The sequence below is a fragment of the Callorhinchus milii genome, unplaced genomic scaffold (genome assembly GCF_018977255.1).
Source record: "Callorhinchus milii isolate IMCB2004 unplaced genomic scaffold, IMCB_Cmil_1.0 Scaffold1, whole genome shotgun sequence".
Classification (NCBI taxonomy): Eukaryota; Metazoa; Chordata; class Chondrichthyes; order Chimaeriformes; family Callorhinchidae; genus Callorhinchus; species Callorhinchus milii.
Window position 1 is genome coordinate 104,980,282 of NW_024704742.1, and position 27,270 is coordinate 105,007,551.

Below are 27,270 nucleotides of genomic sequence, written 5' to 3' on the forward strand. Positions count from 1 at the left end.
GGGGGGGAGCTGGGCGGGGGGGGGGGGGGGGGGGGGGCGGGCGGGGGGGGGGGAGCTGGGCGGGGGCGGGGGGGGGGGCGGGGGGGGGGGGGGGGGGGGGCTGGGCGGGGCGGGGGGGGGGGGGGGGGCTGGGCGGGGGGGGAGCTGGGCGGGGGGGGGAGCTGGGCGGGGCGGGGGGGGGGGGGGGGGGGAGCTGGGCGGGGGGGGGGAGCTGGGCGGGGCGGGGGGGAGCTGGGCGGGGGGGGGGGGGGGAGCTGGGCGGGGCGGGGGGGGGGGCGGGGGGAGCTGGGCGGGGGGGGAGCTGGGCGGGGGGGGTGTGGCCGCTCAGGCAGTCAGGGCCGCAGACAGCCTCCACACACAGAGGGAAAGGAGCTAACCACGTGGTTTTGTTTACAGCCCCGCCCCGAGAGCTCCGCCCCCGCTGTAGCACCGCCCCTCTCTAGCCCCGCCCCCTCCTGCCGGCTGCCTATTGGTCAGCTGCGCGCACGCTCCGGTCCGGCCGGCGCTGATTGGTCGGAGGCCGCGCCTCAGTGACGTCACTATTTATTGCGGCCTCGTGAGCGCCACCGGAGTCCGGGTGAGTGAAGGAGGGGGAGGGGAGCGCCCCACAGCCGCACACACACACACACCCGCACACCAACCCCGACACACACCCACACACCAACCCCGACACCCGCCCGCCAGCCCGAGACAGCCACACACACACAGGCCCCATAGCCGGGCTGAACCACAGCCTCCCAGCCCAGCCCAGCCCCACGCTGATAGGCCGATGCACACAGGCTGACCGACAGACGGGCCCCTCGCCAGCCCCCCCCGAGCAGCCTGACCCGACCCGACCCCCAGACATGCTCCTCGCAAGCCGTGCCCTCGCCCACTAGCCTGACTCGCGGACCCCGGCTCTCGGCGCCGCTTCCTGCCCGTGCACCGGCCCGGGAGATGCTTCGCGTTACTTGAAGCCTGAGCGTGACCGGGGAGGGACGGGAAGGGGTGTGGGCTGACCCCCCGCCGCTCGTTGCTGTATGTATGTTTTCGAGAGACTTTGTCGTGATTTGTGCTGATCTGTTTTGACCCGAGGAACCGTGTTATTGTGTTTAAACGCTGTTGAGTGGGTTCGGTTCGATGGATGCATTTGGCTGCATTCATTCATGCGATTTGAGGTAATAATTTATCTTCGCTGTCGTCACGACCTTCCGGAAATCAGAGAAGAAAGTTGTATCCACCGCACAGTCTGCGTTGCTTCTGAAATGAGAGGCAGAGGAGTGATGGTCACCTGCTCTGCGAGGCATCTTTAATCCCGTTGAGAGCTCACGGGAGGTTTGGGTATAGAAGGCCCCATTTGATCTTTTTCCACAGTCCACAGTCTTCCCAAACAACAACAACAACAGCAAACCATTTGTTAAATGTGTCAACATCCTTACCCCCCCCCCTCCCCCCACATCGCTTCTGTAACCAGGTCCAGCTATTGTACATCATCTATTTGAAGAAATAATTTCCGGAGGCGCCAAGGCATTTTTTTTAAGGAATTGTCACTGGTGGGGACTGAAGTGAAAGGGGCCTTTTAACCTCACCTTCAGAAGCATTAAAAACAGACTGCCGCACTTCCATACGCTTCATGTACGTGTTTCAAACTTTAGGATGGTGGAAATAATCTGAAAGCGGGAATCAATAAGTAATAATTATCCAATGCCTTTAATTATCAAATAATATTCTGCAAAATGTGCCTAAAAATTCTGTAAAATCTGCCGAAACGGTGACCGCTTAGCAACTGCTGGGGTAATCGCCATTACCATTCATATTATGGAAGGGAAACTTACTGGTGGGAAATTTCGAAATTGCTCCCAGGGAATTGCTGATATTGATTTTCCCACCACCTTATATGTTAAAGAATGCCCTGGGAGATACCCTCAATTTACCATTTACAATCCTAAACTTGCTGCTTTGAATTATGTAACATGTAATCTGTCCTTGCATGATAAGGAGAAGTTTGAATGACCACGAAAGGTCAGTGGTAAAACAGTGGTTAAGGTAGCTATTAAAGCTGTCTCCAGAGTAAAATACCTACCAGAAAGCCTTAGGCTTTCCAGTGACCTTTTGTTGCAATTTACTGTGCTACAATTGTGTTCTGAAAACTATGGGGCTGAAATTATAGTAGTTAAAAATTTTTTTTGCTGTTTAATAATTGTGTTTGTGGTTTGGGATTAAGTGCAGATATAAGATATTTTTGCTTTTCAATTTTGTGCTATTATATGTTATATTGTGTATTGTACTGCTCTCTGATCATATTTAAATATCTCCATCAAGACAGGGAGTTCTCTCTAAAATTAATGTCAGCTGGCCTTGTATGAATCTTGTGCGTGTCGGGCTGGCTCGGTTGGTTGTACTTTCGTCTCTGGGCCAGAATGTTATGGCTTCATGTAACATATCAGGACTTGGAGATCATATAGTCTAAACTGACACAACAATGCAGGGCTATTGTGTGCTGCTCTTCAGATAAGATGTTAAATCAAGGCTTCATCTGTCTGTTCACATGGACTTTAAAGATCCTATGGCATTATTTGAAAGAAGGGAGTTTCCCTCAGTGTCCTGGTCAACAATCCCCCAAATAAAATTGGCTGTATGTGGAACATTACTGTATGCAAATTGGTTGCTGTGTTATGAAGTGCAGTCACTGTGAAGTGCTATGGGACTTCCTCCTGACATGAAAAGTGCTATACCCCTCATCCAAGCCATGACCCTCTCTGCCTTCCCTCACCTCCGTAACATCGCCCGACTCCGCCACTACCTCAGGCCGCTGAAACTCTTGTTCATGCCTTCATCACCTCCAGGCTCGACTATGCAAACTCCCTGCTTGTCGGCCTTCCCAACTCCTCCCTCCACAGGCTGCAGATAATCCAGAACTCTGTAGCCCGTGTCCTCTCCCGCACCAAACTCCGTGACCCCATCTCCCCCACTCTCACCCGACTCCATTGGCTCCCTATCCTTCAGAGGATCCAGTTCAAGATCCAGGTCCTCACCTACAAAGCCCTCCATGGCCTCATCCCACCCTACCTCTGCGACCTCTTAAACCCCTACCAACCCAACCGCTCCCTCTGCTCAGCCGGCTCCAGCCTGCTCCACGTCCCCCGACCCACCCACCATTGGCGGGAGAGCCTTCAGCCACTCTGCCCTCAACTTCTGGAATTCCATCCCCCAATTACTCTGCCTCGCTCCCTCTTTAGCCTCCTTCAAGTCCCGCCTCAAGACCCTCCTCTTCGACCATTGACCTTTTAGCCAATAGACCCCCATTCTGACACTTGTCTCAAAATTTCTTTTCATGCACACCTTCAAGAATATTGTTGGGATGGCGTATAGCAATATTAGGTCTACACCTGGGAGTACTTAATCAGGACAACAACAACAAATAACAACAAGTTACATTTGTATAGCACCTTTCATGTCGGGAGGATGTCCCAAGGCACTGACAGAACAATATCCCGACAGCTTCAGGAGGAAGAAGAGGAATGCAACAAAATAACAAAGGATAGATGGATAGGTGTAAGTAGGTGCTTTGAATATGAGCATAGATTTAAAATATTGAGCATCAAATAAGGCAACAGATTAAAAAAACTACTGAGTAGTAAACCTCACTATTGAGCAGAGATATTTGATGTTGTGGGGGAAGAGTTGGGTACATTTCTGGTAATATAATTCAGGTCACAGAGATTCTTGTAGACAAAGATGATCGAATGTTCCACAGGCACAATATAGGGTGACCCTGTTATTGAGCACAGTATTATAGCAGAAGTTTGCGTTTAACGATTGTCTCCTGCATACCTGGAGTTACTGGAAGTAAACTTTGGCTTTCAGCGTGATTTTCAGCGCATGCATGCAACACGATGCAAAATAAGCTTAAAAATGTTGCAAGAGCAATTGTGGATGCCTTAAAAAGAATCCAGAATCCAAATTAATAATAAATAATAATCCTTGCATTTGATATAGAGCCTTATCACGTCTTCAAGACGTCTCAAAGCTCTTCACAGAATGTACTGTAAAGTGAATTGACAATATATTTTGTGGGCAAAATTAAGACTGAATTAAAGAATTTTTCACAATTATGTGTGATATTGATAAATTGGTATTCTGGGCAAAAGAGTATTTGGCATTTGGAACGCTGCAAAACCACATGCATGGCTTTTTAACGGGTTAGTGGTCAAGAATCTTGGAGGATTTCATTCACCCTTCTTCCCCAGCACAATTACAATCACCTTTTCAGAATTGTGAGTGCTGCAGTCTTATATTTTTGTCAACTTCAAAGATTTGGCTAATATTTTCAAATTGAATTGATTAAGTTAGTCTTCATTAAGCAGTCTAATGTCCTACCATTGATGGATATGGTGTGTTTTTGTTTTTCAGTTCTGACCTGTGTTCTGGGCTCTTATGAGGAATCAAAGACACATGGTAGGGATTCAAGTGTTTAGAAAGGTTTGTATGGGCATTGTATTTTCCAAACTTAAAGTTGTAGATGAAAATTATTTCCTTATGTGCTGGATGCTACATTTAGTTGTTCTGAAAAAATAACACAATTTCTGTACTGAATTTAAAAGGTTAAAACTAACATTACACTGCACAACATATCTATCCTTAATTCTCCCATTCAGGTAATGATGGATGGTAGTGAAGTGTGGTGTTTTTCCCCCAATTTTTTTCTTAATTGTCCTCTGGTGGCCGGGCTTTCAGTCTCTCTGCCCCCACACTCTGGAACTCCATCCCACGGTCCCTTCGCTCGCTTCCTCCCTCGCATCCTTCAAGGCCGGTCTCAAGATCCTTCTTCGATCGTGCCTTTGGTCTCCCTCCCACCTCTCTGCCTTCCCTCACCCCTACACCATCCCTCCCACATGCTCGGGCCCCGACAGCTGACTGTTCAGCGCTTTGGACATCTCCCCGACGTGAAAGGCGCTCTATAAATGTAATTTTTTTGTTGTTGTCTGGTGATTTCTGTGCTGGAGGACCTCATAAAACATTGAAATAACATACTTATTTGGGGAGAATTTATGAAGTCTCATTTTATAATGATATAAAATTTAATGATGAAAGGCTCGTGAGAAATTGCATTTATTTTTCAGCTACCATCATCTGAACTTAGTATCTCTCCAGTGTGGTTGAACAGCACTTTATTTAGCATGTTTCACTCCAACTTGTGAATGTTCTGAGAAAGCTGGCAGAACTGCTTGAAGCAGCCAAGCTTGATCATTACTCGAAGACAAAGCTAATCTGAAGTCGTAAGGGATTGCTGTGAGCATTGTCCATGACAAAACATGCACATACAATTATTTTTAGTTAGCAGGAATTCTGATAAATGTCAGAAACGGGTTTATGTGCATTTAAAACGAACAACAATATGTCAATATTTTTCTTTCTACCAGAATGATTTCTGCTTTGGGCAATAAATATTGGATCCCGATGTAAATGATTCTGCTTCACTAGATCAATACAGTTATAAAAATCTGCAGACAGTGATGAGAAGCATTTCTGTGGTGCATTGAGTTTTACATATGAACATTGAGGTTCACGTAGAATTCAGCATTTTTTTTCAATCTTTGAATGCTGTGTGGAAACTCATCCAAGATATTGTTCAGAAGAAAGCTTCAGGTGAAGAAGGTCTTGGCCAATTTAATATCCATTCAGAATTCCAACTCTTATATTCTCCATTACAACATCAGATTGTTGTAACAATCAGATTGTTGAAAAACAATCTAGTGTCCGAATAGCCTGTTTCATTGTTAGCCACACCTTATGCAATTGCACACAGCAGTGTCCCACAAACAGTCGTGGTTTTGATTTTTTTTTGATCCCATCAATGACGCAGCAATCGTTTAATTATTTAATGAATCACCAAATCTTTGCATTTATTCATCATTTCTTTATCATTTTACCCCTTTCCCCCACATACTAGATAATCCTAATTGGTAATCACCTGATAAATTATACATTGTCCCATTTGTCAGTTTTATTGTTCAAAGTACTATTGAAGATGCAATATACTCATTTTAAAAGAGATGCATAGTTGTTTTGAGTTTTGTAGTTTAGATTGGTATTTGTAATGTATTTCTGCTCACTTCTGCCCTGTCCTTGAGTTGAAAACTACAGAATTTCAAATCAATACTGGACTGCTTTCATTCTCCACTCTATGACTTCATTCTCCTAATCTACATGCAGAACACTTTCTTCCCCGTCTTGCATATTGTGCTATTGTTTTTTTCTTTAGTAGTTTATTAAGTTCAATTATTTTCATGTGCATTTGGGAATTCATTTTTTATTCTTTTTCAATTGATGTGTGTAACCTTTTGAATCTGCATGCCGATTTGTGCACTTGTAAATTCTACCTTCAATTGGGATATGGAGGCAGCAGTCTTTGTTCTGATCTGAAATTGGGGAGAATGTCTCTTTATTCAATAAAGTGTTTTAGCAACTATTTATTTATCGATCTACAATTGAAGGACTTTTTTTTGGCAGATGGACTTTTCTGAAACTTATTTATTTCTGAAAATCTGACGTTGAGCTTAGAATGTGTGCAAAGCAGAAGGCATTGATTTTGCCCAGCATGTTCAGGCTTTTGACCTAAACACCAGCATTTTCCACATTGTGGGGAAGATTCTGGCAACCTATTCAAATCCTATTATCAGATCTTCAGTAGTCTGATACATACTGCATTCAGGGTCCTTGAACTCCTAACAAATGCAACCCTCCCCCCCATTCATGCAGTGCATCTTGAAAGCTGCTCAGTAGCTATTGACCTTGCGGACCGTTTCATATGGATAGAAGATGGTTCTGCAGGTAGTATCCGAGGCTCTATGAGAAACTACCAGTATTAGATAAGCAAATCATTCTTCAGCCTTGCAAAAAGATGCCTGAGAGTGGACCTTATTGAGGAATACAGTAGGATTGAGAAAATAAACCCAGAACAATACTTTTAAGTATGCCAAGCCAGCAAGCAATGAGGGCATAAACTCAGGCCATACATCCTCATGTAAGAAAAAAACCTTGTCATCAGCATAGAAGTATTTATTTAACAGAGGATCATTATCTATTGAAGAGTTAACGGAAAAATGATCTACAACAACAACTTGCATTTATATAGCAGCCTTCAAGCATACTAGCATCTCGGAGCGCTACCCTAAGTGTGGAGACTAGGATTTTTTTATAACATTGTTTGGGAGAAAAGAAGATTGATGTTGCACTGGGACTTGGGTATTCTGGAAGGATACGATCAAATAGACCATATGGCCTTTTTAATGAAAACCTCTCTTGTAATCTTCTTATTTTTGACCATACAAACAAATGTATCCTGTCTTCATTGTGAAGTTCTGCAGTGGTTTAATATATTAAAATGACGGTGACTGCAATTGAGAAACCCTGATAGGAGTTGATGTGGAATCTATCCTTCATCGTGACATTTTTTTTTCTTCAAAATCCAATTTCAAATGGCGCCACAGTAAAAAGTAAAAGCAAAAGCTATATTAATATTTGGTGGAATATATGGACTCTGAACACTCAGTCTGGTGATCATTTTTTATATTGGCATGAAGTAAAGATGGGTAGTTTTATACTTCCAAGTGATCAATGAAACATTTCATCATGTTTTTTTAGTGGCAAGTCCAAACTCGTGAATAAAATGTAACTGTTGTTTGCTACTATAAATTTGTGGCACTCAGAAATTTATAACTCAAGTTTATACTTCTATTTTTGAATGTCTGACTCCTATGGAATGCCATTGTGAAACAGCCCCAGAAAAAAATGTTAGAGCTGATGGTATTTACTTGCTTTCATTTTTCTATTTTGCAGTAATGGGTCAGGAGTCTGGAAAGGCAGCCTGGCCCAAACCAGCAGGAGGTTATCAGACTATCACTGGGAGAAGATACGGGAGAAGGCACGCTTATGTCAGCTTTCGTCCCTCCACTGTCAAGCAATGGAATGAGTCAAGAGAAAATGAACACAAATGGGAAGGAATGGAGCTAGACAGTGTCTCAAAAGACAATGGTTTATGTGTGTTGTGTCATTTAATATGCGTTACATCCTTAAATATAATCCTTTTCAAGGCTCTCAAAAGTGTTGAAAATCTGGAGCATGAAATGTTTGACAATATATAACATTGGTTCTCATTAAATGACCTGAGGGCAATAGGAAGCTCTATTTCACCTATGGACTTTAGCGATTTCCTACTCCATCAGTCCTGAGTGTATATTCATAACTGGCTGAATTGCCCATCACACATGTCTTATACATGGCTACCCCATCTTCTATAAAACCAGTGAAATGTTCCTTTTAGATATTTGGATGTAGATGTTTAATAGCATTATTGGTTCTTATAAATTTCCTCACCCCATGTTTTGTGTGTGAGTACTTGATCCTTATTTTGAATCTGGCAGCAGTGACGTGGTTGAAATGAGGAACTCGCTATGTTTGAAATTATGGTTCCAGATCTATGTGCCGTATTGTAGTGTTTGAGCGTTTTGCTCAATTGATTGAGATTTTGGATTTGAATTTGGAAATTAGGTAAAGGGAGACTGATTTAATGTCCTGTTAAGAAATCTGGAGTCTATGCCACACGGATTCATATGAGTAAATGGTGTTAATCTACCTCCTAAGGGAGACAAATCTAGCGACGATTGAGAGATGAGAATTTATTGGATTTTGTAATTACCTGTTTTGTGAACAAATTTTTTCTAGTGTTCAGCGACACAGACTTTGTTAATGTGGTGTATAACTATGACGAATAATGATTGGTGAATAATGGTTGGTGTTGCAACAAATTTAGCAATCTATTTTCTTATTAATGTTCATACCTATTTCTGAGCTACTCCACTTGAACGGCTTTCAAGGCTTCAATAGGTTAGAGATGTAAAATCTGCTGTATTTAAAATTGGGACCTGAAGAGAGCTCACCTTGGTTAGTGTAAAAGGAATAAAATGATGGGAGCCTATGCTTGTCCCTTTTGGTTATAGGACAACAAAATTGAAAAAAAATGTTCTCAGGCATTTTACCAGTACCATTCTGCTTTTGTAGGCTGGGGGGGTTTAACCTTTGGATTTTCAGGCCAAACCTTTGGATGAGTCTTTTGTGATATGGCTGATGAGAAACTCTGTAGCAAATTGCAGTGTAAACCTAGAGTCTTCCACTTTATTTTAAATACGTTACTGGCAGACGTATTTCAATGTGGGTATTTAGGTTTTGGTAGAATTCTACTTAATATATCTAAAATAATAATGTTATGTGAAGTTGCTGTGAATGTAGCTTTCATTGTTCCAGTGTAGCAAGCTGATTTGTATATTGCTTAAACCCAACCAAGAATTGATCTGGCGTGGCAGAGCTATGAGTGTGTTTAAAGGTGTGTTTTTTAACCACAGTACTTACAACATACAGAAGCACATGCAAATATAAATGAATATTGTGCAGTTTGTGAAGCATTTCTGTTAATACAATGTAATTATTTAAAAATATCACTAGCATGATTCCTTTTGAAATATTTGTTGTGTGATAATTAAAATGTTGCTGAGAAAGTGACCAGTCAATAGCGAATACATTAACTGCTCTGTGGGTGTGCTGAAGGGGTCTCCTGACATCTTTCACAATAGATGTGCTCAAAAACCACTTATGTCTTGCAGTGACTTATTGTTATTGGTACATAAATTTCTTAATTTGTTTCTTTGGTTTAGTTGATTTGATTTAGCTGGAATCAGTCAAATGCAGTGTGCTTCTATGTGCCATCATTATCGAGGAGGAAAGAAATCCACACGGTCCTGTGGACCAGTCATAGTTATCGACTGGTCATTTTTCTCAATGATACTTGAATTTGCACACAATATTGCAATTTTCATGCCATGTTAACACAATATATATATGAATTCTAATATAATCTAGGGTAGTCCTGGCAAGCAAGTACATGAACTAGGCTATGTTCTATTTAATAAATCTTAAATAGTTCATACAATATTGTTTCAGGTAAATTATTGGCCATTTTAACTGCATTGATTCGTTGTTACAGTGCTAAATTTCAAGTTACTTGAGATGTAAACATTTTTTTAATTCTCTTTGTAGGTTCCAATGGAATCATATCGGATAATGAACTGCTGCCACAAAGTGATGTATATGATCTAACTGTAGAGACTAAGAGGGAAGTTTGCGAACCTCAAAAAGACAGCCGGTTTCTGCCATTGAACAGAAGATTCTTTCAGTGTGAGGCTAATGACTTTGCTTTACCTGGTGCTACAGAGACATTAGGCAATTATTCAGCTACCAGAAGTACAGAAAGCTCCAGATGGTCTCTTCCCAGCGACCATTTTAAAACTGATCCCAAAAGTAAGACTGGAATTAATTTGAATATTGATTCTCATCATCCGGGCAGCAGCGAAGGAGAGGATGATGACTCAGCTATACATTTTTCATTGCAAGAAGAAGGAAGATTAAGTAGAAGGTTGGATACCATACTTTCAGAGTTAGAGAAAGACGTTGATTATCTCAGTGGGCTTCAATCATATCTCTCTGCTGTGATTCATGATGGCAACAGTCAGCAAATTGAGCAGCCATGCTCAGTGTCATTAGACAATCTGTCCAATACAAGTCCCAGTGTTGAACAACAATATGCTGAATTGGCAGAGAACAAAAAAACATTAGCAATAAGAAGCATGGAAGAAAATGGATATGTTGATATTGAGGTTAAAAAAGACAGCAAACCTGATAAGGCCTCAATGGTTTTTGAGGATGAAGGAGATGTTTACTGTAGTAAGACAGAGCAACCAAGTTCATCAGAAATAGGGTTCTGTTGTAAGACAGAGCAAGCAAGTTCCTCAGAAATGGTGGTAAGACCAAAAGTTAGAAGTAAAAAAATTGAAAGCCAATCTAAACAAAATCTCCATCCACCTGATGATGTGGAATATGGCTATAGTGTAAGACAAGTAGCAACTGACATTGAGTGTTGTGGATCAAATTGTGCCTTTGGGAATTGCAGGAATAGTGATTCAAAGGTTAGATCCTGGGAGTCTGGATCTGATGGGATGAAAATTGACGTTAATGTGAATAAACAGACCACCACCCAACTACAAGAGGAGTCTAAAAATACTTCATGTGAAAACAACTTCTGGGAGGAGATTGAAAATGATTGTCTTGGATTCACTGATTGTAACAAAGATGAAGAGAGGTAACAACGTGTTTAGTTTTAATTTTTTTTATATAATTTTGCATTTCAGGCATGTCTTATTTAAAAAAATGTGCACTAACCCCAAATTCTTCTGAATTTTGTTTTCCCACATCTTAAGAGTTTAACTAAAACTATACTATCTTTTATTGCTGGTATTTTTTTAAAATTAAGTTAATTGTATAAGAGCATTTTTTTTATATGAACCAAACTGAAAGCAAGTTGTATTTAGCACAGCCTGCACCTTAACTTTCTACCCTTCACTTTCCATTCCTCTTAAAAAGCAGTTCTGAATGCAGTGATGGGGAATTGTCGTCAATATGGACCCCTGATTTTGCTTTAGAGCAAGCACAATCGTCCAGTGACGAGAGCTGGGAGACTTTACCGGGAGCTGATGAACTACAGACTGAAATAATCAGCACTAGCAGCAGCCTGGATGATGAGTCTTTTAAACACTGGTTCAATGCAGGGTATGTGAACTAGTTGCAACTGAAGACATTGGATTTAATCTAACCTTAACATTTAACATTACTGTATATTAATTCAAAACAATTTTGACTAATTGCTATTTGTAATTTATTTAACAAAAAACAAGATGTAGCTGATTCCTAAACAAATCTACACCTCTGTGATACAGTGCATTGGTTTGTAACAGGAAACTGCACTGGACGATCTAACTACAGTAATATAGTAGTAGAATCATAGAACTTTACACCAGGGAGAAGACTTCAGCCATCGTGCCTGGGCCAGCTTTCAATAAGAGTTATACTTTTAGTCCCATTTCCTTTTGCACTTAACCTTTGATATATTTCCTTTTTCAAATCTTTGTCTAGTTTTGTTTTACTGTATAAGATATTATAGTATTAATTCACCAACCAGTGGAAATACTTTCACTCTATGCCCCTTCATCAAAACCTCTGATAATTTTGAACACAAACTTATTATTTGTTGTCCACAAACACTAACTTATCAATATAAGGTTATTATAAGAGAATGTGACTTCAACTGCAGTTTAATTGCCACTGGCCTCTTACTGGTCGTATTCTGTCAACCAATCCAACATCCTTGAATTTATTTTTGTTCCAGCTGAGTAAGTAAGAAAGAAGTAGGATGACAGTAGCCTTAGTGATCTGATGCTAATTTATACTTTTAAAACAGTATAACAGTATTTAGTTTGAAGCATATAACATTGATTATATGCTTTTCTTAAGGGTGAAAGAGACCTATTTTCTCCCAGCGCCAGGGAGCTCAGGATCACGCCAGGATATGGCCCATGCTACTCTACTATTTTCTCCAGTTATAGTGCACTCACCTGCTGCACTACAGGATTGCTTCATTGATGGCACTGAAAAATGTCAAAGTGATTGACTGAGTGAATATCGTTTTTTCCTTTTGGTTGTTCATTGCAGAAGAAGCATAATTGAGTGCTAATTGGAAATTAAACCTTTAGTAAATGCAATGCATTTGTACAATGATAATTAAGTTGATTTGGAAAAAAGTGTTTTATGGTTAATAACCAATGCTTGCATCTAGTCAACTATGGCTCAGGAATTTTAGTTCTCCCTTATTCCCTCTAATTTGCTCTTCTTTCTTGAAGGTTCTTCAGTGAACTTTTGTGTTTCTCATTCATCTTTTTTTAAAGGATCTTTCTGCAAAATTGAATAAAACCTAAAATCATGTGATAATTATTTAAATTTCTAGAATATAATAGTTGTCATAGCCTGTTTAAAATATTTTCCAACACTTTGTTGAAAGAAATTTCACAAATAATGATGCCCAGCATTAATTTCTGCCTGCCTTTCTGAAAGCCGCCAACCCATTGCTGTGCTATGAGTCAAGTTTCTAGTTTCCATGTTTATGTCCAGTTACTATGTTTCATATATTTAGAGAACAGACCTCGTTGGAAGAAGGAGAAATTCCTTGGGTAACCTACAATGAAGACAGTGATGGTAGCAGTAGCAGTGCTGATGAGGCTGAAGGCCTGGGTCCATTTGTGCATTCAGGGCTTGTAATTTTGGATGGTAACAACAACCTTGAAGATGATTCGAGCATGAGTGAAGATTTAGACATGGAGTGGAGGTTTGTTGTTTTTTAATCTTTGTTTTCATTATTTTATATCCGATTTATTGCCATTAAAGTGTACCTTTCTGATGCATGTTTGTAACCTGGCTATGAAGTTTTTTTTACAGTATTATCTCTGTTGGTGATTGATTAATTCAGAGGGGTGAAAACTAATTAAGTTGGTAAACTAAATCTGTGTCTTGGTTATAATTTTTGCATTTGATATAGTGTCATCATTTTGTCGAGACATCTCAAAGCAGATGGGAGCTTGATTTATCATCTCATTTGAAGGATGAACTATTTTAATTTTTGAAAAGTGCTAATCTGTACACAGTTTCCTTGTATTCATAGCTTGAAATTTCAGCTCTAATAAGATCATAAACATTTTACTACCTTACCTCAGCCTAACTCATCACCTAGCACTCTTGGTTCTGGGTCACAAAGCTGTAGGTTCAAGCTTTGTGTTGAGATGCTGAGCTTACAGTCATGTTTCTATAAAGACGAATGGCTGCTTCTATCAGAACTCACCTCTTTGCTGAAATGGATATGTTCTCAATCAATACAGGCAAGAACATCTTTCATTTATATAATACTACTTTTTATGCTCTACTGTAGTACTCTGGAGTGCTGCATTTTCAGAGGTGACATCCTGCAGATGATAAATGAATTCAAATTTTAACTGTTAAGGACAAAATAGATTACTATCCTCAGTACTTTATTTCTAACATGCATTTGGTTATTATATGGTGCCTCCCCCTCCCCCATTCACTGTGTACAGCTGACTACACTGGCACTGTTTGGAAAGAATAGGAATTTCTCCAGATAATTGGGCATTTACTTCATGGCTGTTTCTTGACCATAACGTCTATAAATTAGCTGCCACATTTGCCTACAAATACAGTTACTACACTTTGACTCATACCCAGTGAACTGAACTTCTGGAAAACTTTAAAAGCCACTTCACTTTTGTATTTATATCCTTGCTTTCAAAAATCTGCGATGACTCATCACTTTGATTATGCCCTTTCTCATTTCTAAACTGCTCTCACTTCTTGTTCAGTTTCCATCACTCTTAAGTGTTTTGAAGCATTCTTTACAAAAGTGGCATTATATAAATGAAAGATGTTCTTGCCTGTATTGATTGAGAACATATCCATTTCAGCAAAGAGGTGAGTTCTGATAGAACTCGTCTTTATAGAAACATTCATCTGGAGAGCCTCCACTCTGGATCTCCAAATTCGTCAAACCTTCAACTTCAAGTCAAATTGTTTTGATTTCAGTGGCAATAGTTGTTGAAATAGCCATTTGGGTTCATAAATTTGGTGAGTTCGACATTGCCAGAAGTGATTTCATAGGCAGTTAAGCAAGATGCGAGCAGCATTTATATAATAACATGTCTATGACTAAACTGCAAAATGAGCAATTTAGTAACAAAAATAAGTTTATAGCACAAAATTGATCTAATGGAGTGGAAACTTTCAATGCAGCGCTCTTTATTCTTCTCCTCCTCCTCGTCTTTCAGCTATTTTTCTCCCTGCTGTACCAAATGGTAACTAGATGCAGGAAGCCTGCTAGTTGCAGCTAGAAGTGTAATAATAATAATAATAATCCTTGCATTTGATATAGCGCTTTTTACGTCTTCTAGACATCCCAAAGCGCTTCACAGAATAATAATAATAATCCTTGCATTTGATATAGCGCTTTTCACGTCGGGAGGACGTCCCAAAGCGCTTCACAGAATAGACTGTAAAGTGAATTGACTGTATATTTGTGGGCGAACGCGGCAGCCAATTGCGCACAGCAGTGTCCCACAAACAGTCATGGATTGAAAATGACCAATTTATTATTGTTTTTTGTTTTTTTGGAGGGATTATTATGAACGTCTGTCAAGTTCACAGTGCAACTACAAACAGACCTACACTGTCCCGGGGAGTTTTGGAATATAATCTGAATGTATTCTCTTTTGGTTTCAAGTGGATCTGCCTCGCAGATCACTTAATTTAGATGTTTTGCTGTGTACTGCAGTGTATTTGGAAAAGATTGTTTCGCCTACAAAATACAGTCACTCCACTTTACAGTATATTCTGTGAAGTGTTTTAAGACTCCTCGGCAATATGAACGGTGCAATATCAAATGTAAGGATTATTTACTATCTATTCTTTCAACCCAGATAATGTTTTTAAAGTTGTGGTCATCTTTTCTGGAGTATGTGACCTTATGGTAATGAGGGAACTTAGTATTTAGATCCCTTTTCGTGGTCTTTTTGTTTGCATTGAAAATACGGGTTACCAAAATTCAAATTTTAACTATTAAGGACAAAATAGACTACTATCCTCAGTACTTTGTTTCTAACATGCATTTGGTTATTATATGGTGCCCCCCCTCCCCCATTCACCGTGTGCAGCTGACTACTTGTTCCTGCACGCTTTCCACTTTCACACAAAATGCAGGTCGTTACCACTGAATTCATTTCTTGTTTGTTGGGCATGCTGTCATTTTAGATTTTTATGCATATGGGCAACAAACTAGAAGTGATATCGGTGATGACCTGATGACTTAGAAGTTTGTGGAGGCTCAGTACAGGAACAAGAAAGCTGTGTATATGCACAGTGAAACTATCCATTTCACTTCACTGATTTTATGGATTCCCAACCACCACATAGTAACAAGATTTCACTGTAGTGTGTTTCATTATACTGTGTAGGTACTTCACGTTTAGTATTCCACTGGAGCCATTGGAAATAAATTTGGTTGTCTGGTAAAATGCACTGTATTTTTTGTACAATGATAGGAGGTGACTTTTCTTTTCTCCATGAAAAGTGTAGGAGGGTTCCTCTGGAGTATGATGAAGTGTATCTCACTGTTGTGGGAGATGTCGCAAGGCTGCTTTCTGCTTGGTAAGAACTGATGTAATGTCATTTAAGGTAAAGTGTTAGCTCAGCATTGAACAGTATTAGCATGGGAGATAATAAAATCTGTGACCTGTTCAGACTTTGTGATGGGAAATAAGGTGTAGAGGTGTTGAGCATATAAAGGTTGTAAGATGCACATTTGACATGGAGTCCTGTAGCTCAGTGTTTAGAGCACTCATCTCACAAGCGAGATACCTGGATTTGATTCCCGGCCAGGTGAAATATTGTGCAAGTTTCCTTACTCCACATGCCTCTGTTTATCTAACAGTAAGTAGGAACCCAGTTGTTAGTCAATTGGCGGATCGCTTTTACAGAGATAATAATTCCTTCAAAAAAATAATATTAATAAATTAGTCAATTCAATCCACGACTGTTTGTGGGACGCTGCTGTGGGCAGTCGGCTGCCGCGTTTTGTTCACAAAATATACAGTGAATTTACTTCACAGTATATTCTGTGAAGCTCTTTGAGATGTCTCACAAAGACAACATAAGGTGCTATATCAAATGCAAGGATTATTATTTTGAATGCCTATTACAAATTCATCAAGAAAACTTTGGATTTGAATGTTCTGCTTTGTTAGTAACTAGCTGTAACTCAACTATTTAATGTGCAAGTTTAAAAATACATTGCTCAACTAGTTTTGAATGTTAAATGATGCGTTCAAATAATTTCTTACTAATACACTTTTAGATGAAACTTCAGTTCAATTGACTTCAACTTCAGTTCAATTGAGCATATTCGGTGAATTTTGGTATTTATGTTTCTCCTCTTCCCCCCTCTCCCCTCCCATACATTGTAATTTGCTGATGAATATTCAAGTCAAAATTAATAAAACTGTCCTAGTTTCTGCTTGAGAATATTTTTACTACTTAAAAATGTAATAACGTATCAACTTTTCCTATTTAACAGCTCAGTGAACAAAGGCCCCAGAGATAATAAATCATGATTTGAAAAATTAATTTTGAAAGAGAGTCTTTATATTGCATATTTGAACTTCTTTTCCAGGTTGCTGGATGAGCTTGGAGAAGGACTTGCAGCTCAAGCCATTTCATCCGTTGATCCGCAACTTCTTACATTTATGGCTCTTGAAGAGCGATTGGCTCAGGCCATGCAGGTAGTAATCATTAAAACATTATTTATCTGTATTTGCCCTGTCAGCTTTTCTTTCCCAAGGTAATCTGCTGAATAGCTGCTTAAGGAGGGCTCCTTTTTTTCTCTTTATGAATGCAATTTTGTCCTCCCAAAGTGGAAGTCTGAATTTTGTTTTGTCCAATTAATGTACTAGTTATCTAGGCTTTTTGCAGTCTAAAGCGAGGTTAGTAATAATCTGAACCAGAATAAGGTGGTCCCTCAACACCTCTTAATTTGTCTTCACTTTTTCACATCTTATCAAGAGATATTTATCTAATTATTGTATCGTCCTCTATACAAATTTAATTAATATATTTTTTCATTATGTGGGCATTCTAAGGACTCTGGCGTTTTTATTGGTGGTGCCAATCTCACTTTCAGCACTAAGATCTGGGTCAGCCCTATTCGAAAATCATGTTCAGTTGAATGGATGCTTAATTAAAGTTTGCATTGCTGGAAGAAATACTTCTGGTAAAGCAGCATTCCACAAGGTCCACTCTTGCCTCTTAGGCATCCTTAAAGCAGGTATTCATTTTTAGCATTTGTTAATTAGAGAAATAATCACTGTACCATCACCAGGCACTATTACTTTGATTTACCAGCTGTGGATGAAGTATACCTAACATGCTGACAACTTGAGTTTCAGCTCACTGGCAACTCCATTGTCTTCAGACTTACTATTGTCAGGCTCCATCAGTGTGTGGAAGATGAATGAAGTAAACAAGAGAATAATATCTGCCTTGCATGGAACTTCATACTTTGAGGACATCCTCCAAGCAGTAAATATTTGGTGGATGTGTGGAAGAGCATGCTGTTTCTTCTTGCCAAATATGGATTTTAAAACAAGTCCCAGATTTTAAAAAAATCAAGGTGTAGAATGGAGTACAGGAGAGAGATCCCTAACATTAAGTAAGATGTCACAACCTGTTGGAGGAATATTTATTGCGGTCTTTTTTCCTGGGGGAGGCAGGAAGGGTTTGTCTTCCGGCCCCCATTCAAAGCATAAAGACCCTATAACACCTTGTATTTATAGTACTCTTCTTTGAGGTAGCATCTTATTAGAGCGCTACAGGGTAGGTAATCTATATTTTCAAACTTCTCCGTTTAAATTACAGCAGTAGATAGCTATGCTATAAGTGACTTGTGCCTGATCTGACTGTGCTTCATCATATTATGTAAGAAGGCAGATAGTAACAGATTCAGCACATATTGCCCCTTTTCCTTCCCAGCCTATATAAAAAAATAGAAGTTGGTGGGAGCACTCAGCAGGTCAGGCAGCATCTATGGAGAAAGGAAAGTGAGTCAATGTTTCGGATCCACGACCCTTCAGTTCTGACCAAGGGTCGTGGACCCGAAATGTAGACTCACTTTCTCCCTGGATGCTGTCTGATTTGCTGAGTGTTCCCACTGACTTCTGTTTTTGTTTCAGATTTACAGCATCTGCAGTATTTTCGTTTTGTATATAACAAAAAATAATCTGGTTTAAAATGCATCTTTGTGTTTAACATGAAGTGAAAACTGCTGAATAAGGTTTTGGTTCCTTACCTGAAAACTAAAACTTTTAATTCTGTTTTGATTGAAAGGCTGCCTTGGCACACCTCGAGTCTTTGGCGATAGATGGGGAACAAGCTCCACCTCCAGCTACCAAGGACACAATTGAAAAATTACCACAAATTTCAGTTACCGAGGAACAAAATGGTAACGAGTATAATTTGGATGTTACTAGTATACATTATTAGTATTTTTATCGGTATTTCCAAAAATTGGGGTTTAATTTCAAGTCAGTTGGATGGTAATTCTTGGCAATATTAATACAAGTTATGGTTGTATTTGTGCTTTTTTTTTAAATGATCACTATTTTATTGACAAATGAGCTTCTGAGAAGAAACCAAAGAGATCAACGGAGAGAGTAAAATGAATGAAACCTCAGCTTTAATGTAATAGTCTTTCAATTGAAATTACTGCCTTTGTAAATAATACAGTCATACTTGTCTCCAGTAAACTTTTTCTTCTTTAGCAGGAGATATTCTAGGGAGACTATAGTTTTGACTGCAGGGTATCAGAGGAAGATCTATGAAGCACAGTGGGTTATACAGATTTCACAATGATGAAAAGGCCACTTGAGATTCAGTTCACTGATCCACAGGGTCAGTTTTTCTCTGACCTGGGGTGGGAGTTATGCTTCCTGCTTTTTGGATGATTCCTTTTGCTCTCCCTTTTTCCTCCTCTTCAGGTATTATATATAGTGCTTTGTCTTATTAGGCAGGTTCTCTGCAATGAGAAACCCCAATACAGCCAGTCTAGGACTTGTTCTTCCTATAGTGCCCGTTCCATACTAATCAGGGCATAATCTTGCTACAATATTAAACTTGAATTCTATATTGTCCAAATAATACACGATTAAGGCAAGTTACTGTGAGTGAATTTTCTGCACACATCGTCTTGAGATACCTGCAGCTAGGCATTCTTTACAGTGCCTCCAGGGACACGCATTCAGTTGCCATAGGTCAAGATGAACAAGACGATTGTTTATTTCCTCAAGTGACTTCCTTTGGGACGAAGCTACGGAATACATTAAAGTTACAAGGCCTGGGGATTCACATGGATCTGTTGCAGTCAATTGCCTATTTGTGATGAGAAATTCAGCTGAACCTAGTGTTCCTTTTTCTGAAGGTTATCTAAAAAGTTAAACCTTTCACAGATCATAGTAACCTAAGGCTTGAATTGAATTTACTGCGAGGGCAAATTAGATGCATTTAAACTCATGAATTGATAATTGAAAATATTTTATGATTTTTTTAAATTTCATATAGCTTCTGAGGTTTGTGGAGTACTACTTTGGTATTTTACCTATGGATAAAGGTGATCATGAGACCAAAATTCATGCCTAAAAGGTTTCACATTTTTCCTCCATTTTTTTCATTTCTGTCATTTTGTGGAGTCCTGTAGCTCAGTGGTTAGAGCACTCGCCTCGCAAGAGAGAGACCTGGGTTCGATTCCTGGCAGAGCGAAATGCTGGTCAAGTTTCCTTACTCCACAAATCTCCACAAATGTTTACCTAGCAGCAAGCCTGTTGTTAGTTGATTTGCGATCGCTTTTCCAGGGGTAATAATTCCTTTTAAAAAAAAGTAATGATAAATTGGTTACTCAATCCATGACTGTTTGTGGGACACTGCTGTGAGCAATTAGTTGCTGCATTTCACCCACAAAATATACAGTCAATTCACTTTGCAGTATATTCTGTGAAGCGCTTTGAGATGTCTTGAAGACGTGATAAGGCTCTATATCAAATGCAAAGATTATTATCTTCTGAGGCAATAAGTCACATTGGTTTCAGGAGTGCCACAAACTCTGTATTACCTTTCTTCAGTGTTCAATGTGTGTGGCAAGTGGAGACTGAATATGATCCTGGCATCCACATGTTTATTTTCCAACTGAATGGCAATTAAGATCAGGAAACCTGACTTTTTATTCTTTCTTGGAACAAAGGAATTTCTTTCTTTGTTCTTTCCTATTCTTTCTGTCATTACACCCAGTCCAGGCTGACACTTGTACTGTTCATATTACTTATTTGGGTGAGAAAAGCTAACATACTACAATGGGATCAGGAGGAGTAGGCCATTCAAGTTATCAAGCCTCTTCTACTTCAATCCTATTTCCCCATTTTTTCTTCACATCCTTTAATCCCCTTACCTTCCAAACAGTTTTTTTAAACGACCCAACATTGTCTATTTTGTTTTGGATCCCTCAACCAGAAGGAAGAGTCAATCCATATCTTACTCATCAGTTCTCATTTTCTTTTAAGTGCCTCAATCGGATCATCCTTTAACCTCCTTAGATCTACGGATTATAAACCAAGTTTACTCAGCCTCTTAGCATATTTTAAACCCAGGAATTGATCTGATGACACCACTGGATTGATCCCTGAGGCACATCATTGTCACTGTCTGTCAAACACGTTTCTTTTGATCCCAGCTATCTGAGTCCTAGCCCAGCCAATTTCCTCTCATGAAATTGTTTTCAATTCTGTGCACTTTAATTTTAACCATTAATCTCTTATATAGCATCCTTATCAAATCAGTTGTTGTGTATTTAACTTTTTCACAAATTTAGTCTCATGCCTTCTACATTCTTTCAAAAAGAACTGAGGTAAGCTTTTAGAACGAGGCTTAGACGTGCAAATGGGGTGGGGGGAAGACCTGCTTGTTCCTTGAATATTCTAGACATTTCCCCTATTGATTTCCCTCCCCTAGGATGAACTACATTCAAAGAAGACAACTTAATAAAGATGCATCTAGCATTCTGTATATCTAATACAATTCAGTTTATACACCAAAAATAGATTTATCTTCAGTGTTCAGAAGTACAAACCCAAATATATGTTTTATTTCTTGTCATTATTCAAATGGAATGCAGGATTCAGTTCTGTGCACATGTTTTGTTTTTTCTCCTCTCCTCTCCTGAAGCTATTGCACTCATTTTTCTGCTGAAAAGAATAATGCATACTCTCAGTATTTTTTAAACCTGAAAACATTATATGGTTCTCTGCTTTGCTGATTTTGTTTCTTAAAAAGTATATTGACCTTTTTAGTTTTCATCAGAACTGTAGAATCCTGATTGTGTGTCTTTTTTCTCTGATGCAACATGAATGTTCTGTTTATGATTTTTCAGGCCTAGAGCAGTCCTGTGCCATCTGCTGCAGTGAATATGTGAAAGAGGAGTTGGTAACTGAATTGCCTTGCCACCATCTATTTCACGGACCATGCGTGACCCTTTGGTTACAGAAGGTATGTATGTGTACTTCTGATCTAATCATTTTTTTCACCAAAACTGTTTTCTCAGAGAAAAGTACGTGGAGTCCTGTTTATAATATGGTGATTGGGAGTCATAAAATCCCAAAAGACACAATGGTTAATTTCCCTCACATGAGCTTAAAAAAGGCCATCAACCATGAATTGAATGACCAATTTTATTTGGAGGATTGTTTGCCACTGGAAGAAACTCCCTTCTCTTTTCGAATAGCGTTATGGGATCTTTAAAGCCCACCTGAACAAGCAGACAGGATCTCAGTTTAATGTCACATCCAAAGGATGGCACTTGCAATGGTGCAGCGCTCCCCAGCATTGCATTGGAATGCTAGCTTAGACTCTGAGCTCAAAAGTCTTCAACCCACAACCTTCTGACACAGTGCTATCAAGTGAGCCAGGCTAACAGGAAACTATACCTTCATTTTGAGTTAGCTGTTACAAATGTGAACCAGCACTAAGGCCTGAAAAAGTTGACCATTTTAAACAAGATATCATGGTCTTGGAGAAATTGGAACAATAATGTGGAATGCATGATTGATTGCTGATTAAAAGAACTTGAAAGTAAGTTTTATACTCTAGCTGTGATCCACATTTATTAAAATAATAATACTTTCACTTCAAGGGGACATCTCAGAGCCCCTCATTGGATTTACTGTAAAATGTAGTGACTATGAATTCAGTACAAATTCAATTGAAATAGGGTTTATAAAACAGTGTTTTAAAAAATTGTTTGAAGAGGTTAGAAGGATTGTGTTTTTAACCTACTTTACATAGACTAAATTAAATATTATGGACTGTTTCTTATCTCCTTTTCTTGTTCAGCATTTTAAAATGCGATTAAAAATTGTTAATTGCATAGAATATTGGTGATTGTGTTGTAGCATTTAAGAATACAGTTGAAACTCTTATAGCCCTCCGGGACTCTACCTCACATGAAGGGCGCTGTATAAATGCAAGTTGTTGTTATTTGCAATTACTATTCAGTTTGAACCACATTCCTGCTATGCTTCCTAATTAATTCTTCATGAGAAAATGTTTTATTTTAACCCCAAATCCATAAAATGTACCCAACTGTCCAAATATATTGCTTTAGAAACTACTTTGATTTACATTAAAATTTTTAGATTAAAAAGTCATATTTATCCTGATGAGTGCTTTGAGCACATTAAAGTAGCTCACTTCTGCTTATCTAACTTGATATGTCAGAAACGTGTGCCTTCAAAATATCTGGGACACTTTCAATTCTTGTACCATACTTTTGAAAAGCTATATCATGGATGAATTTGCATCTTTAAAGAAATGTGAACATTTTCTTCTATCCTAAAGCTTTCGCAAAACATTGAGTGTTGTTGAATTTCCCTTCATAAAATGTGTGGATTTGACACCTAAATCCCTTCAGATGACCCATAATCACTGGCACTGAGCATAACCTGAAGTTTCCACTAGGTAATAATGTTTGAAGAGAATGTGAGTAGTGGTGGCAAGCAAGGAAGCTCAATCACAAGAGAGGCTCAGATGAAGAAGAGCTATGTTGTTATCCTTGTAGAATACCTATTCTTTCAAATTCCCATTACAGAATCAAGCTTTTCTAAAGAGTCCAGTGTACTGACCTCTTATTCTATCCCTTTAAATCCAGCTCCGCTATAGATCGTTCCCTTCAATCTTCATTTGCTTTTCAACTGACTTTCAAGTGAAGTAATCCCGTTTGTCAGATTGAAATGGTCAATATTCTTTGAATTCTCCAAAAATGGAGAAAAATAAAAATGTGAAATTGTTCAAACTTGTGTCCTTCTGCACGTTTTACACAAGGGAATCAAGGGAGCTGACCTGATCTTCTAATTATCTCATTTACAGAACCCTAATCCTTTTTTCAAAAGATCTACTTATTAAAATAATAATATTGTGAAGGAAAATTAGATTTGTCAGAACAAAATCTCTATGGGACATCATAATTTAGGAACAAGAGTAGGTCACTCAGCCTGCTCTACTAATAAACTAATGTCACCTCCAATTCAGTGTTCCTGCCTTTTCATATCCTTAATATCATTACTTACCTAACAATTAAGGACTGCATCATAAGTGTCAGCCTGGCACAGTTGAGTCACATCCATATTCTCAAGACTGTAAAGATTTTTTTCCCTCTAATCTTAATTTTTTTCTCTATAGCCCCGGAATCTATGATAATAATAATCCTTGCATTTGTTATAGTGCCTTATTACGTCTTTGAGACGTCTCAAAGCTCTTCACAGAATATACTGTAAAGACTGCATAATTTATGGGGGAAATGCGGCAGTCAATTGCCCTCAACAGTGTCCCACAAACAGTCGTGGATTGAGTGACAATTTTTTTTTTTTTAAGGAATTATTACCCCCGGAAAAGTGATCCACCAATCGACTAACAACCGGGTTCCGACTTACTGATAGGTAAACAGAGACGTGTGGAGTAAGGAAACTTGCCCAACATTTTGCCCTGCTGGGAATTGAACCCAGATTCTCTAGCTTGCGAGGCGAGTGCTCTAACCACTGAGTTACAGGACTCCAGATTAGAATGAAGAATTGCTGAAGTAAGAGTAATATTCTGGAAAGTTTAAATCAAATGGGTCAAAGGAATTGCTGCATCTAAACCTCTTGTTTGCATCCTACATTTGGATGTCCTGAGGCAACCTGAAGTGGTGAATTCTGAGTCCTGTTGACAGTTACCTGCTTGATTTTCTCATTCTTGCAAAGTTTAACCTCCAACATACAAAGCTCCTGTTCCTGTACTCAATTATTGAAGCTACTGTTCGGGTGAACATAAAAGATCCCACGGCACTATTCGAAGAGAGAAAGGAGTTTCTCCCAGCGTCCTGGCCAACAGTACTCCAGATAAAATTAGTCATTCACTTCATGGCTGTGTGTGTGACATTGCTGTATGCAAATTGACTGACAAGTTTGCCTACACAATACACAGTCACTAAAATTCACAGTAAATCATGTAAAGCATTTTGAGAACTTGATAAGGTGCTATATACAGTTCTGACGATAACTAAAACACTCATTATTTTTTATTAAATCATTCTAGATGCTAGGCACAGAAAGGCCAGGTTTCTTTGCTGATTAAGTCTACAACAAAAACAAGATTACATTTGTATAGCGCCTTTCACGTCAGGAGGACGTCCCAAGGCGCTGGACAGTGTACAGCATTTCAGACCCGAGCTGGGGTCGGGAGGGGAAGGGAGGTGGTCAAAAAAGGGGCATGGTCAAAGAGGAGGGTCTTGAAGCGGGACTTGAAAGAGGCTAAGGAGAGGGCGAGGCGGAGTGACTGGGGGATGGAGTTCCAGAGGTTGGGAGCAGAGTGACTGAAGGCTTTCCTGCCAATGGTAGGGCGGGTGGGTCGGGGGACGTGGAGCAGGCTGGAGCCGGCTGAGCGGAGGGAGCGGGCGGGTTGGTAGGGGTTTAGGAGATCGCAGAGGTAGGGTGGGGTGAGGCCATGGAGGGCTTTGTAGGTGAGAACCTGGATCTTGAACTGGATCCTCTGAAGGATAGGGAGCCAATGGAGTCAGGTGAGAGTGGGGGAGATGGGGTCACGGAGTTTGGTGCGGGAGAGGATACGGGCTACAGAGTTCTGGATTATCTGCAGCCTGTGGAGGGAGGAGTTGGGAAGGCCGACAAACAGGGCATTTGCATAGTTGACCCTGGAGGTGATGAAGGCATGAACAAGAGTTTCAGCGGCCAGAGGGGTGAGGTAGTGGCGGAGTCGGGCGATGTTACGGAGGTGAGGGAAGGCAGAGCGGGTCATGGCTTGGATGTGGGGAAGAAAAGACAGTTGAGGGTCGAACAAGACACCCAGGTTCCTGACTGGCTGGTGAGTTGCACTGTGCAACCATGGAGGTTGATGCTGCCAGAGCCTGAGGTGCTGAGGCACTGGTGGGAGCCAATCAGGAGTCAAGTGACAGTCTTGTCTGAAAGAGTAAGAATCCACTTTCTGCAAGGTGTTGGCCAGCATCTTGTGGTCTTTGGAATTCAAGAAATGCATTAAAAATCACAAAGATTACCCCCATATTCCATTCAAAAATAATTGTGGACTTATTGAAGTCCATCAAATTGGCATATATAGTGAGCAATATTCATGATGATGAGAGTTAAAGAGAAACTGAGCTATTGTTGACTTTGTGACAATTGTTTACTTTGCAGTCCGGGACATGTCCTGTGTGTCGCCACGTACTTACATCTACACTTACAGAAACCTCTACCGCAGCTGCGACTACTACTGCTGCATTTCTGTCAGAACCAGGCAGCCCTCCACCACGTGATGGGCCAGCAATCCGATGAAGGCCACAATTTGCCCACAAGAAGCATGAAGGGACCTGCACTATTTATATAGAAGCAGAAAGTATGTAAAAATATGTTCATGATTTTGCTCGTAGGCTTATTTGTTAGAAGCCGGCAGAACTGTGTTATTACTGGTGAGGTGATTAATTCTGCATTATGTAATGTAAAAATTCCATTTTGCTTGTATTTTTGTGACAGAAGTTAGACCTTTGTTGTTAATATTTTTGGGGTTGGGTCTATGATGTGTTTGTTTTAATCATATTTAAATGCAATCTGTATTTGTTTTTTAAATCATGTTGTTTGATGCATATATGTATATAATTGCACAGAAACATTAAGACACAAATGTATTAAGTTAAATTTGTTTCTGCAAGTAATTCTGAGGTGTTTCTTCTTGTTTTTGTCTGATGCGGTAGCACACTGAATTGCAAAGGGTGATGGACTGAGAGGAAGTGGTCTTATTTCCATGGGATAAAAGGCTTTTTTTCTTTCAATGTGATGGTACAATGGCAGTACATGAGGACATCATCTGATACCACAACAGTATTGACACTTGTTTCACCATCAATAAACTGCATTATTGAAAATTCAAGCTGTTTAAAATTAAATTTTATTCTGAATTCAAACCCATAAACCGAAAAGTATGCTTATTCTTCAATACTAGAACATTTTTTTGCTGTGAATTGTTGCAACCTGGATCTAGATTTACTCTGTATTGTTTTAGTGTGCAGAATTTGGTTATTGTTTTAAAAAAAAATCCTGGTGGGAAAAGCCAGTATACTTTTTGAAAAACCTAGTGCCTGTGCTGTAGTACAGTGATTTTAGGAAACTTAGCATTGCTGAAACCAGAATGAACACTTTTTGAAATTTCAGTTGC

The 27,270-nt window shown here is 39.6% G+C and overlaps 1 protein-coding gene across 10 annotated transcripts; it reads left to right on the forward strand.

The window, feature by feature from the left end:
- The first annotated feature begins 540 nt into the window (after nucleotides 1-540).
- pja2 (praja ring finger ubiquitin ligase 2) lies at nucleotides 541-26,985 on the forward strand. 10 transcript variants are annotated; one of them, XM_042333975.1, is made up of 11 exons: nucleotides 541-577; nucleotides 4,393-4,461; nucleotides 7,822-8,022; nucleotides 10,075-11,173; nucleotides 11,455-11,640; nucleotides 13,058-13,249; nucleotides 16,057-16,128; nucleotides 17,150-17,258; nucleotides 18,859-18,973; nucleotides 21,947-22,062; nucleotides 26,256-26,985. In XM_042333975.1, the coding sequence occupies exons 3-11, from the start codon at nucleotides 7,824-7,826 to the stop codon at nucleotides 26,391-26,393; spliced, it is 2,226 nt and encodes a 741-aa protein (XP_042189909.1). In that variant the 5' UTR covers nucleotides 541-577; nucleotides 4,393-4,461; nucleotides 7,822-7,823; the 3' UTR covers nucleotides 26,394-26,985. The 10 variants fall into 10 exon arrangements, with proteins under 10 accessions (XP_042189909.1, XP_042189915.1, XP_042189903.1 ...); XM_042333981.1 differs by lacking the exon at nucleotides 541-577 and adding an exon at nucleotides 704-1,021; XM_042333969.1 differs by lacking the exon at nucleotides 541-577 and adding an exon at nucleotides 704-1,017.
- The last annotated feature ends 285 nt before the right edge of the window (nucleotides 26,986-27,270 follow it).